Source organism: Oncorhynchus masou, unplaced genomic scaffold (genome assembly GCF_036934945.1).
Source record: "Oncorhynchus masou masou isolate Uvic2021 unplaced genomic scaffold, UVic_Omas_1.1 unplaced_scaffold_936, whole genome shotgun sequence".
Classification (NCBI taxonomy): Eukaryota; Metazoa; Chordata; class Actinopteri; order Salmoniformes; family Salmonidae; genus Oncorhynchus; species Oncorhynchus masou.
The window spans coordinates 144,915-157,500 of record NW_027015848.1 but is presented as its reverse complement, the minus strand read 5'-3'; the positions used below and the strand labels follow the sequence as shown (position 1 = coordinate 157,500).

The 12,586-nt window shown below is 51.4% G+C and overlaps 1 protein-coding gene across 2 annotated transcripts in view; it reads right to left on the bottom strand.

The window, feature by feature from the left end:
* Window positions 1–12,586, bottom strand: part of uba6 (ubiquitin like modifier activating enzyme 6) — a 92,223-nt gene that overhangs the window by 63,724 nt on the left and 15,913 nt on the right. For both annotated transcript variants that reach the window (XM_064964195.1, XM_064964196.1), the window contains exons 8-16: window positions 9,613–9,735; window positions 9,420–9,543; window positions 8,144–8,247; window positions 5,541–5,603; window positions 5,357–5,433; window positions 4,154–4,220; window positions 3,453–3,596; window positions 3,051–3,118; window positions 2,849–2,927 (exon numbers count right to left, since the gene is read on the bottom strand). In XM_064964195.1, coding sequence (XP_064820267.1) covers window positions 2,849–2,927; window positions 3,051–3,118; window positions 3,453–3,596; window positions 4,154–4,220; window positions 5,357–5,433; window positions 5,541–5,603; window positions 8,144–8,247; window positions 9,420–9,543; window positions 9,613–9,735 — 849 coding nt within the window. The remainder of the gene's footprint in view (window positions 1–2,848; window positions 2,928–3,050; window positions 3,119–3,452; window positions 3,597–4,153; window positions 4,221–5,356; window positions 5,434–5,540; window positions 5,604–8,143; window positions 8,248–9,419; window positions 9,544–9,612; window positions 9,736–12,586) is intronic.

Genomic DNA, 12,586 nt, shown 5'->3' with positions numbered 1-12,586 from the left:
CAAACCATCCTTCCTTCCTTCCTTCCTCCCTCCCTCCCTTCCTTCCTTCCTTCCTTCCTTCCTTCCTTCCTTCCTTCCTTCAGGTAAACTGTCATCAACTACACCCTCAGACCCTTCAAACCATCCTTCCTTCCTTACTTCCTTCCTTCAGGTAAACTGTCATCAACTACACCCTCAGTCCCTTCAAACCATCCTTCCTTCCTTCCTTCCTTCCTTCCTTCCTTCCTTCCTTCCTTCCTTCCTTCCTTCCTTCAGGTAAACTGTCATCAACTACACCCTCAGTCCCTCCAAACCATCCTTCCTTCCTTCCTTCCTTCCTTCCTTCAGGTAAACTGTCATCAACTACACCATCAGTCCCTCCAAACCATCCTTCCTTCCTTCCTTCCTTCCTTCCTTCCTTCCGCTAAACTGTCCAAAGACTGACACACTGATTTGGGACAGACCATCAAAGCAACTTGTTTTCAGATGATGGGGTCACATATTCAGATATCAACATGGGGTCAAAGGCCAAAAAGGTTTGGGGACCCCTGTATTAGTGTGGGAACTGATACATGTGGGTTTTAACAGTGTGGTTTGTAACCCCGTGGGCTGTGATAGTGTGGGTCGTAACAGCGTGGGTTGAGACAGCAGTGGGCTGTAACAGCGTGGGTTGTAACAGTAGTGGGCTGTAACAGCGTGGGTTGTAACAGTAGTGGGCTGTGATAGCGTGGGCTGTGACAGCGAGGGTTGTTATAGTGTGGGCTGTAACAGCGTGGGCTGTAACAGTGTGGGCTGTAACAGTGTGGGTTGTAACAGCGTGGGTTGTTATAGTGTGGGCTGTAACAGTGTGGGTTGTAACAGCGTGGGTTGTTATAGTGTGGGCTGTAACAGTGTGGGTTGTGACAGTGTGGGTTGTTATAGTGTGGGCTGTGATAGCGTGGGCTGTGACAGCGAGGGTTGTTATAGTGTGGGCTGTAACAGCGTGGGCTGTAACAGTGTGGGCTGTAACAGTGTGGGTTGTAACAGTGTGGGTTGTTATAGTGTGGGCTGTAACAGTGTGGGTTGTGACAGTGTGGGTTGTTATAGTGTGGGCTGTAACAGTGTGGGTTTTGACAGCGTGGGTTGTAACAGCGTGGGTTGTAACAGCGTGGGTTGTAACAGCGTGGGTTGTAACAGCGTGGGCTGAGACAGTAGTGGGTTGTAACAGTGTGGGTTGTAACAGCGTGGGTTGTAACAGCGTGGGCTGAGACAGGTGTGGGTTGTAACAGCGTGGGTTGTAACAGCGTGGGCTGAGACAGTAGTGGGCTGTAACAGCGTGGGTTGTAACAGCGTGGGTTCAGATATTGTGGGTTGTAACTGCGTGGGTTGTAACAGCAGGGGCTGTGATAGTGTGGGTTGTAACAGCGTGGGTTGAGACAGTAGTGGGTTGTGACAGTGTGGGTTGAGACAGTAGTGGGTTGTAACAACGTGGGTTGTAACAGTGTGGGTTGTAACAGTGTGGGTTGTAATAGCGTGGGTTGTAACAGTGTGGGTTGAGAGTGTGGGTTGAGACAGTAGTGGGTTGTAACAATGTGGGTTGTAACCGCGTGGGTTCTAACAGCATGGGCTGTGACAGTGTGAGTTGTAACAACGTGGGTTGTAACAGTGTGGGCTGAGACAGTAGTGGGCTGTAACAGCGTGGGCTGTAACAGCGTGGGTTGTGACAGCGTGGGTTGTTAGTGTGGGCTGTAACAGCGTGGGTTGAGACAGTAGTGGGTTGTAACAGCGTGGGTTGTTATAGTGTGGGCTGTGACAGTGTGGGCTGTGACAGCGTGGGTTGTAACAGCGTGGGTTGAGACATTGTGGGTTGTAACAGCGTGGGTTGTAACAGCGTGGGTTGTGACAGCGTGGGTTGTGACAGCGTGGGTTGTTATAGTGTGGGTTGTGACAGCGTGGGTTGTTATAGCGTGGGTTGTGACAGTGTGGGCTGTGACAGAGTGGGTTGTTATAGTGTGGGTTGTAACAGCGTGGGTTGTTATAGTGTGGGTTGTTATAGTGTGGGTTGTGACAGCATGGGCTGAGACAGCGTGGGTTGTAACAGCGTGGGTTGAGACATTGTGGGTTGTAACAGCGTGGGTTGTAACAGCGTGGGTTGTGACAGCGTGGGTTGTGACAGCGTGGGTTGTTATAGTGTGGGTTGTGACAGCGTGGGCTGTAACAGTGTGGGTTGTTATATTGTGGGTTGTAACAGCGTGGGTTGTTATAGTGTGGGTTGTGACAGCGTGGGTTGTAACAGCGTGGGTTGTTATAGTGTGGGTTGTTAGTGTGGGTTGTAACAGCGTGGGTTGTTATAGTGTGGGTTGTGACAGCGTGGGTTGTTATAGTGTGGGTTGTAACAGCGTGGGTTGTTATAGTGTGGGTTGTGACAGCGTGGGTTGTTATAGTGTGGGTTGTTAGTGTGGGTTGTAACAGCGTGGGTTGTAACAGCATGGGTTGTTATAGTGTGGGTTGTACCAGCGTGTGTTGTTATAGTGTGGGTTGTGACAGCGTGGGTTGTTATAGCGTGGGTTGTGACAGCGTGGGTTGTGACAGCGTGGGTTGTGACAGCGTGGGTTGTTATAGTGTGGGTTGTTATAGTGTGGGTTGTGACAGTGTGGGTTGTGACAGCGTGGGTTGTTATAGTGTGGGTTGTTATAGCGTGGGTTGTTATAGTGTGGGTTGTGACAGCGTGGGTTGTTATAGTGTGGGTTGTGACAGCGTGGGTTGTGACAGCGTGGGTTGTTATAGTGTGGGTTGTTATAGTGTGGGTTGTAACAGCGTGGGCTGTAACAGCGTGGGTTGTTATAGTGTGGGTTGTGACAGCGTGGGTTGTAACAGCGTGGGTTGTCACCATAAAGACTCTCAGCTTGTGGAGTTCCAGACACATGGTCTCCCCGATGCAGGCCCTCAGCCCGTCGTACCGATCACCCCTACACACACACACACACACACACACACACGTATCTTTATGCGTTTCAGATTCTTTGTCGTGTTCTGTGTGTGTGTGTGTGTGTGTGTGTGTGTGTGTGTGTGTGTGTGTGTGTGTGTTTTACCTGGGGCTAAACTCCTCTGCTGATAGAGACAGTAGTGGTTTCACTACCTCTATGGCATCTAGATAGAACTAGAAAGAGAGGAGAGAGAATGTAGAGAGAGAGGGGAGGGGAGAGAGAGAAGGAGACACAGAGAGAGACACAGAGAGAGACAGAGAGACAGAGAGAGAGACAGAGAGAGACAGAGAGAGAGACAGAGACACAGAGAGAGACAGAGAGAGAGACAGAGAGAGACAGAGAGAGAGACAGAGACACAGAGAGAGACAGAGAGAGAGACAGAGAGAGAGACAGAGAGAGACAGAGACAGAGAGAGAGAGAGACTACAATATCAGAATTCTAACACCAGAAAAATAATGACCTACCCAAACAACCAATCAGATCTCCTCACCTCCGAGGTTGACCTACCCATTGCTGTAGTGGGGCAAACTTCCCCGTGAGGGCCTTGAGGACCTCCTGACTGGCAATGCCCCCCACCGCCGCAGCCAATGGAGGGAGAGAACCCTGCGCCGTTCTGGAGAGACAACGCACCAACTCACTATTCACTGGAGCCTGGAGAGGAAGAGGCGAGAGGGGATGGAGAGAGGAGAGGAGAGAGAGAGGAGAGGGAGAGGAGAGGAGAGGAGAGGAGAGGAGAGGAGAGGAGAGGAGAGGAGAGGAGAGGAGAGGAGAGGAGAGGAGAGGAGAGGAGAGGGGAGGACAGGAGAGGAGAGGAGAGGAGAGGAGAGGGGAGGACAGGAGTGTCATGAGTGTGAGCTGATATGTACAACAGTGTGTGTGTGTGTGTGTGTGTGTGTGTGTGTGTGTGTGTGTGTGTGTGTTGATACGTACAACAGTGTGTGTGTGTGTGTGTGTGTTGATACATACAACAGTGTGTGTGTGTGTGTGTGTGTGTGTGTTGATACATACAACAGTGTGTGTGTGTGTGTGTGTGTGTGTGTGTGTGTGTGTGTGTGTGTGTGTGTGTGTGTGTGTGTGTGTTGATACGTACAACAGTGTGTGTGTGTGTGTGTGTGTGTGTGTGTGTGTGTGTGTGTGTGTGTGTGTGTGTGTGTGTGTGTGTGTGTGTGACTGATACGTACAACAGTGTGTGTAGATGAAACACTCACTCCGTTTGTCAAGGTGTGGTTGACTTCCTCTGTTAGTTTGACCAGAACCTCCGCATCCCGACAGCACCTGGAGACAACCAATCACAACCAGCTTTACAGGAAGTAGGGGCTCAGGACCAACCAGCTATACAGGAAGTAGGGGCTCAGGACCAACCAGCTATACAGGAAGTAGGGGCTCAGGACCAACCAGCTATAGAGGAAGTAGGGGCTCAGGACCAACCAGCTATAGAGGAAGTAGGGGCTCAGGACCAACCAGCTATAGAGGAAGTAGGGGCTCAGGACCAACCAGCTATACAGGAAGTAGGGGCTCAGGACCAACCAGCTATACAGGAAGTAGGGGCTCAGGACCAACCAGCTATAGAGGAAGTAGGGGCTCAGGACCAACCAGCTATAGAGGAAGTAGGGGCTCAGGACCAACCAGCTATAGAGGAAGTAGGGGCGAGGGACCAACCAGCTATACAGGAAGTAGGGGCTCAGGACCAACCAGCTATACAGGAAGTAGGGGCGAGGGACCAACCAGCTTTACAGGAAGTAGGGGCTCAGGACCAACCAGCTATAGAGGAAGTAGAGGCTCAGGACCAACCAGCTATAGAGGAAGTAGAGGCTCAGGACCAACCAGCTATAGAGGAAGTAGAGGCGAGGGACCAACCAGCTATAGAGGAAGTAGAGGCGAGGGACCAACCAGCTATAGAGGAAGTAGGGGCTAGGGACCAACCAGCTATAGAGGAAGTAGGGGCAAGGGACCAACCAGCTATACAGGAAGTAGGGGCTCAGGACCAACCAGCTATAGAGGAAGTAGGGGCAAGGGACCAACCAGCTTTACAGGAAGTAGGGGCTCAGGACCAACCAGCTATAGAGGAAGTAGGGGCAAGGGACCAACCAGCTATACAGGAAGTAGGGGCTAGGGACCAACCAGCTATAGAGGAAGTAGGGGCAAGGGACCAACCAGCTATAGAGGAAGTAGGGGCTAGGGACCAACCAGCTATAGAGGAAGTAGGGGCTAGGGACCAACCAGCTATAGAGGAAGTAGGGGCAAGGGACCAACCAGCTACACAGGAAGTAGGGGTCGGGGGTCGGGGCTAGAGGGTCGGTGCCAGGGGGAGGGGCTTGGGAGTAGGGGGAGGGGCGAGGGAGTATGGGTCGGGGGGAGGGGCTAGGTGGAGGGACTAGAGGGTAGAGGGTATGGACTAGGGGTTGTGTTACCCAATATTGGGCAGTCTGTTGTGTTGCTCCTGGAAGGCATCAAGAGCCAGCATGGCGGCATGGATCTGCAGCGGGGCCTGAGGGACACATTCACAATGGACAAAACAGGAAACTGCTCAGAGACGGCTCCAACGCACAGCAGATCAAACACACAGCACACTGGAGCTGACCTATGACCTCTCACCTCTGGTTTGCTGAAGTCGGGAGTCAGGACCTGAGGCTCAGACAGCTGCTGCTCCATCGTCTCCTGAAGAGACACACGGACAGAGACACGGACAGAGGAGACACGGACAGAGACACGGACAGAGACACGGACAGAGACACGGACAGAGGAGACACGGACAGAGACACGGACAGAGACACACGGACAGAGACACACGGACAGAGACACACGGACAGAGACACACGGACAGAGGAGACACGGACAGAGAGACACGGACAGAGAGACACGGACAGAGAGACACGGACAGAGAGACACGGACAGAGACACACGGACAGAGAGACACGGACAGAGAGACACGGACAGAGAGACACGGACAGAGACACGGACAGAGACACGGACAGAGAGACACGGACAGAGAGACACGGACAGAGAGACACGGACAGAGAGACACGGACAGAGACACGGACAGAGAGACACGGACAGAGAGACACGGACAGAAACACGGACAGAGACACGGACAGAGACACGGACAGAGAGACACGGACAGAGAGACACGGACAGAGAGACACGGACAGAGACACGGACAGAAACACACGGACAGAGACACACAGACAGAGAGACACGGACAGAGAGACACGGACAGAGACACGGACAGAGACACACAGACAGAGAGACACGGACAGAGAGACACGGACAGAGACACGGACACGGACAGAGACACGGACACGGACAGAGACACGGACACGGACAGAGACACGGACAGAGACATTTAAGGAAAAGACCACTGCAAAACTGTCTTTTGCTGTGTGTTTCATTCGTCCACTGTTGATATCAGCCCCAAAACAATCAGCAGGCAACTTGGTCAACATATAGAACATTATAAATACAGAAAGTATCGGAAATGTGTATTTATTTACAATGACGGCCTAGGAACAGTGGGGTTAACTGGTCTAGGAACAGTGGGTTAACTGGTCTAGGAACAGTGGGGTTACCTGGTCTAGGAACAGTGGGTTAACTGGTCTAGGAACAGTGGGGTTAACTGGTCTAGGAACAGTGGGGTTAACTGCTCTAGGAACAGTGGGGTTAACTGGTCTAGGAACAGTGGGTTTAACTGGTCTAGGAACAGTGGGGTTAACTGGTCTAGGAACAGTGGGGTTAACTGGTCTAGGAACAGTGGGGTTAACTGGTCTAGGAACAGTGGGGTTAACTGGTCTAGGAACAGTGGGGTTAACTGGTCTAGGAACAGTGGGGTTAACTGGTCTAGGAACAGTGGGTTAACTGGTCTAGGAACAGTGGGTTAACTGGTCTAGGAACAGTGGGGTTACCTGGTCTAGGAACAGTGGGTTAACTGGTCTAGGAACAGTGGGGTTAACTGGTCTAGGAACAGTGGGGTTAACTGGTCTAGGAACAGTGGGTTTAACTGGTCTAGGAACAGTGGGGTTAACTGGTCTAGGAACAGTGGGGTTAACTGGTCTAGGAACAGTGGGGTTAACTGGTCTAGGAACAGTGGGGTTAACTGGTCTAGGAACAGTGGGGTTAACTGGTCTAGGAACAGTGGGTTAACTGGTCTAGGAACAGTGGGTTAACTGGTCTAGGAACAGTGGGTTAACTGGTCTAGGAACAGTGGGGTTAACTGGTCTAGGAACAGTGGGGTTAACTGGTCTAGGAACAGTGGGGTTAACTGGTCTAGGAACAGTGGGTTAACTGCCTGTTCAGGAGCAGAACGACAGCTCGGGATTTGAACTTGCAACCTTCCGGTTACTAGTCCAACGCCGTATGACACTGTATGAGGCAGTATGAGGCAGTATAACGCAGTATGAGGCAGTATGACGGCAGTATGACGACAGTACGACGGCAGTATGACGACAGTATGATGACAGTATGAGGCAGTATGACACCGTATGAGGCAGTATGACACCGTATGAGGCAGTATGACACCGTATGAGGCAGTATGACACCGTATGAGGCAGTATGACACCGTATGAGGCAGTATGACACCGTATGAGGCAGTATGACACCGTATGAGGCAGTATGACACCGTATGAGGCAGTATGACACCGTATGAGGCAGTACGAGGCAGTACGACGGCAGTATGACACCGTATGAGGCAGTATGACACTGTACGAGGCAGTACGAGGCAGTATGATGGCAGTATGACACCGTATGAGGCAGTATGAGGCAGTATGACACCGTATGAGGCAGTATGAGGCAGTATGACACCGTATGAGGCAGTATGACACCGTATGAGGCAGTATGAGGCAGTACGAGGCAGTATGAGGCAGTATGACACCGTGTGAGGCAGTACGACACCGTATGAGGCAGTATGAGGCAGTATGAAACCGTGTGAGGCAGTACAAGGCAGTACGAGGCAGTATGACACCATATGAGGCAGTACGAGGCAGTATGAGGCAATACGAGGCAGTATGACGGCAGTATGACGGCAGTACGAGGCAGTATGAGGCAGTACGACGGCAGTACGAGGCAGTATGACACCATATGAGGCAGTACGAGGCAGTATGACACCATATGAGGCAGTATGACGGCAGTATGACGGCAGTACGACGCATGTGTTATGTCGTTTAATGAACGTCGTACTGCTGTCGTGTCGTGGTCGTGTTACTTACGAAGCTGTACGTTCTGGGGGTTTTGACCAGCAGGAAGAAGCCTCCGTGTGCATAGGGCTGCAGAGAGGACGTGTCCCCTACGGTGAAACTGTAGGGGGAGAGGACTGACACAGACATTACAATCAGTGATACAACCTTCTCCTGCCTGTGACCTGTCATAGGAGTGACACAGACACACATTACAATCAGTGATACAACCTTCTCCTGCCTGTGACCTGTCATAGGACTGACACAGACACACATTACAATCAGTGATACAACCTTCTCCTGCCTGTGACCTGTCATAGGAGTGACACAGACACACATTACAATCAGTGACACAACCTTCTCCTGCCTGTGACCTGTCATAGGACTGACACAGACACACATTACAATCAGTGATACAACCTTCTCCTGCCTGTGACCTGTCATAGGACTGTCGTATCAGCACCTGTGACCTGTCATAGGACTGACACAGACAAACATTACAATCAGTGATACAACCTTCTCCTGCCTGTGACCTGTCATAGGAGTGACACAGACAAACATTACAATCAGTGATACAACCTTCTCCTGCCTGTGACCTGTCATAGGAGTGACGTATCAGCACCTGTGACCTGTCATAGGCCTGTCGTATCAGTACCTGTGACCTGTCATAAGACTGTCGTATCAGTACCTGTGAGCTGTCATAGGACTGTCGTATCAGGACCTATGACCTGTCATAGGACTGTCGTATCAGTACCTGTGACCTGTCATTGGCCTGTCGTATCAGTACCTGTGACCTGTCGTATCAGCACCTGTGACCTGTCATAGGACTGACGTATCAGTAGCTGTGACCTGTCGTATCAGTAGCTGTGACCTGTCGTATCAGTAGCTGTGACCTGTCGTATCAGTACCTGTGACCTGTCGTATCAGTAGCTGTGACCTGTCGTATCAGTACCTGTGACCTGTCGTATCAGCACCTGTGATTGGCCTGTCGTATCAGTACCTGTGATTGGCCTGTTGTATCAGTACCTGTGACCTGTCGTATCAGTAGCTGTGGCCTGTCGTATCAGTACCTGTGACCTGTCGTATCAGCACCTGTGATTGGCCTGTCGTATCAGTACCTGTGATTGGCCTGTTGTATCAGTACCTGTGACCTGTCGTATCAGTAGCTGTGGCCTGTCGTATCAGTACCTGTGGCCTGTCGTATCAGTAGCTGTGACCTGTCGTATCAGTACCTATGACATGTCATAAGCCTGTCGTATCAGTACCTGTGACCTGTCGTATCAGTAGCTGTGACCTGTCGTATCAGTACCTGTGACCTGTCGCGCGGTGCCGTTGAGTGTGTCCATGCCGTTGACCTCTCTGAAGAGAACACACTGTCCAGTCTGGAGGCCGTGGGTCCTGCTGTCCATGCAGGTTACCACCCCTGGGTTACCCTACAGATCAGAGGTTAGAGGTCAGAGAGGAGGGTGTGTGTGTGTGTGTGTGTGTGTGCGTGTGTGTACCTGTGTGATGTTCTGGATAAACATCTCCTTGGCTTCCTCTCCAGTGGGGTCCGACACCTCAAACCGGTCCCCGAAGTCACAGAACACTCTCACACAGATCCCGTACGCGTCGCATCCAATGAACTGCAAGGGAACAGAGACAGCATGCTTTTAGTTCCCGGGGGGGGGGGGGCGCAGACCAAATCATCTCTCCTGTCTCCTCACGTAGGAGGGGGGTCTCTTCAACTTCCATGGATCTGATAGGACATGACCAGTAAGCGGAAACTCCCTCTTGCCCACCCCTCCACCAATCCAATCACTTCAGGAGGAAGGACATGATTGGGACGCAGACTCTTAGGGCACTGCCCAAATTGCACTTTATTCCCTATATAGTGCACCAGACCAGGGCCCTATTCCCTATAGAGTGCACCCTGATAGGAGGGTCTCTATATGTAGAGGTCTCACCCTGATAGGAGGGTCTCTATATGTAGAGGTCTTACCCTGATAGGAGGGTCTCTAGAGGTCTTACCCTGATAGGAGGGTCTCTAGAGGTCTGACCCTGATAGGAGGGCCTCTAGAGGTCTCACCCTGATAGGAGGGTCTCTATATGTAGAGGTCTCACCCTGATAGGAGGGTCTATAGAGGTCTTACCCTGATAGGAGGGTCTATAGAGGTCTGACCCTGATAGGAGGGTCTCTATATGTAGAGGTCTGACCCTGATAGGAGGGTCTCTAGAGGTCTTACCCTGATAGGAGGGTCTCTATATGTAGAGGTCTGACCCTGATAGGAGGGTCTCTAGAGGTCTGACCCTGATAGGAGGGTCTCTAGAGGTCTTACCCTGATAGGAGGGTCTCTATATGTAGAGGTCTGACCCTGATAGGAGGGTCTCTATATGTAGAGGTCTGACCCTGATAGGAGGGTCTCTATATCTAGAGGTCTGACCCTGATAGGAGGGTCTATAGAGGTCTTACCCTGATAGGAGGGTCTATAGAGGTCTGACCCTGATAGGAGGGTCTCTATATGTAGAGGTCTGACCCTGATAGGAGGGTCTCTAGAGGTCTTACCCTGATAGGAGGGTCTCTATATCTAGAGGTCTGACCCTGATAGGAGGGTCTCTATATGTAGAGGTCTGACCCTGATAGGAGGGTCTCTAGAGGTCTGACCCTGATAGGAGGGTCTCTAGAGGTCTGACCCTGATAGGAGGGTCTCTAGAGGTCTTACCCTGATAGGAGGGTCTCTAGAGGTCTTACCCTGATAGGAGGGTCTCTAGAGGTCTTACCCTGATTGGAGGGTCTCTAGAGGTCTTACCCTGATAGGAGGGTCTCTAGAGGTCTCACCCTGATAGGAGGGTCTCTAGAGGTCTGACCCTGATAGGAGGGTCTCTAGAGGTCTTACCCTGATAGGAGGGTCTCTAGAGGTCTTACCCTGATAGGAGGGTCTCTATATCTAGAGGTCTGACCCTGATAGGAGGGTCTCTATATCTAGAGGTCTGACCCTGATAGGAGGGTCTCTATATCTAGAGGTCTGACCCTGATAGGAGTGTCTCTATATCTAGAGGTCTCACCCTGATAGGAGTGTCTCTATATCTAGAGGTCTGACCCTGATAGGAGGGTCTCTATATCTAGAGGTCTCACCCTGATAGGAGGGTCTCTAGAGGTCTGACCCCGATAGGAGGGTCTATAGAGGTCTGACCCTGATAGGAGGGTCTCTATATGTAGAGGTCTGACCCTGATAGGAGGGTCTCTATATCTAGAGGTCTCACCCTGATAGGAGGGTCTATAGAGGTCTTACCCTGATAGGAGGGTCTATAGAGGTCTGACCCTGATAGGAGGGTCTCTATATGTAGAGGTCTTACCCTGATAGGAGGGTCTCTAGAGGTCTTACCCTGATAGGAGGGTCTCTAGAGGTCTTACCCTGATAGGAGGGTCTATAGAGGTCTGACCCTGATAGGAGGGTCTCTAGAGGTCTTACCCTGATAGGAGGGTCTCTAGAGGTCTTACCCTGATAGGAGGGTCTCTATATGTAGAGGTCTTACCCTGATAGGAGGGTCTCTAGAGGTCTTACCCTGATAGGAGGGACTCTAGAGGTCTCACCCTAATAGGAGGGTCTCTAGAGGTCTTACCCTGATAGGAGGGTCTATAGAGGTCTTACCCTGATAGGAGGGTCTCTAGAGGTCTTACCCTGATAGGAGGGTCTCTATATGTAGAGGTCTCACCCTGATAGGAGGGTCTCTAGAGGTCTGACCCTGATAGGAGGGTCTCTAGAGGTCTTACCCTGATAGGAGGGTCTCTAGAGGTCTTACCCTGATAGAAGGGTCTATAGAGGTCTTACCCTGATAGGAGGGTCTCTATATGTAGAGGTCTTACCCTGATAGGAGGGTCTCTAGAGGTCTTACCCTGATAGGAGGGTCTCTATATCTAGAGGTCTTACCCTGATAGGAGGGTCTCTAGAGGTCTTACCCTGATAGGAGGGTCTATAGAGGTCTTACCCTGATAGGAGGGTCTCTAGAGGTCTCACCCTGATAGGAGGGTCTCTAGAGGTCTTACCCTGATAGGAGGGTCTCTATATGTAGAGGTCTCACCCTGATAGGAGGGTCTATAGAGGTCTTACCCTGATAGGAGGGTCTCTAGAGGTCTTACCCTGATAGGAGGGTCTCTAGAGGTCTTACCCTGATAGGAGGGTCTCTAGAGGTCTTACCCTGATAGGAGGGTCTCTAGAGGTCTCACCCTGATAGGAGGGTCTCTATATGTAGAGGTCTCACCCTAATAGGAGGGTCTCTAGAGGTCTTACCCTGATAGGAGGGTCTCTAGAGGTCTTACCCTGATAGGAGGGTCTCTAGAGGTCTCACCCTGATAGGAGGGTCTCTATATGTAGAGGTCTTATCCTGATAGGAGGGTCTCTAGAGGTCTTACCCTGATAGGAGGGTCTCTATATGTAGAGGTCTCACCCTGATAGGAGGGTCTATAGAGGTCTTACCCTGATAGGAGGGTCTCTA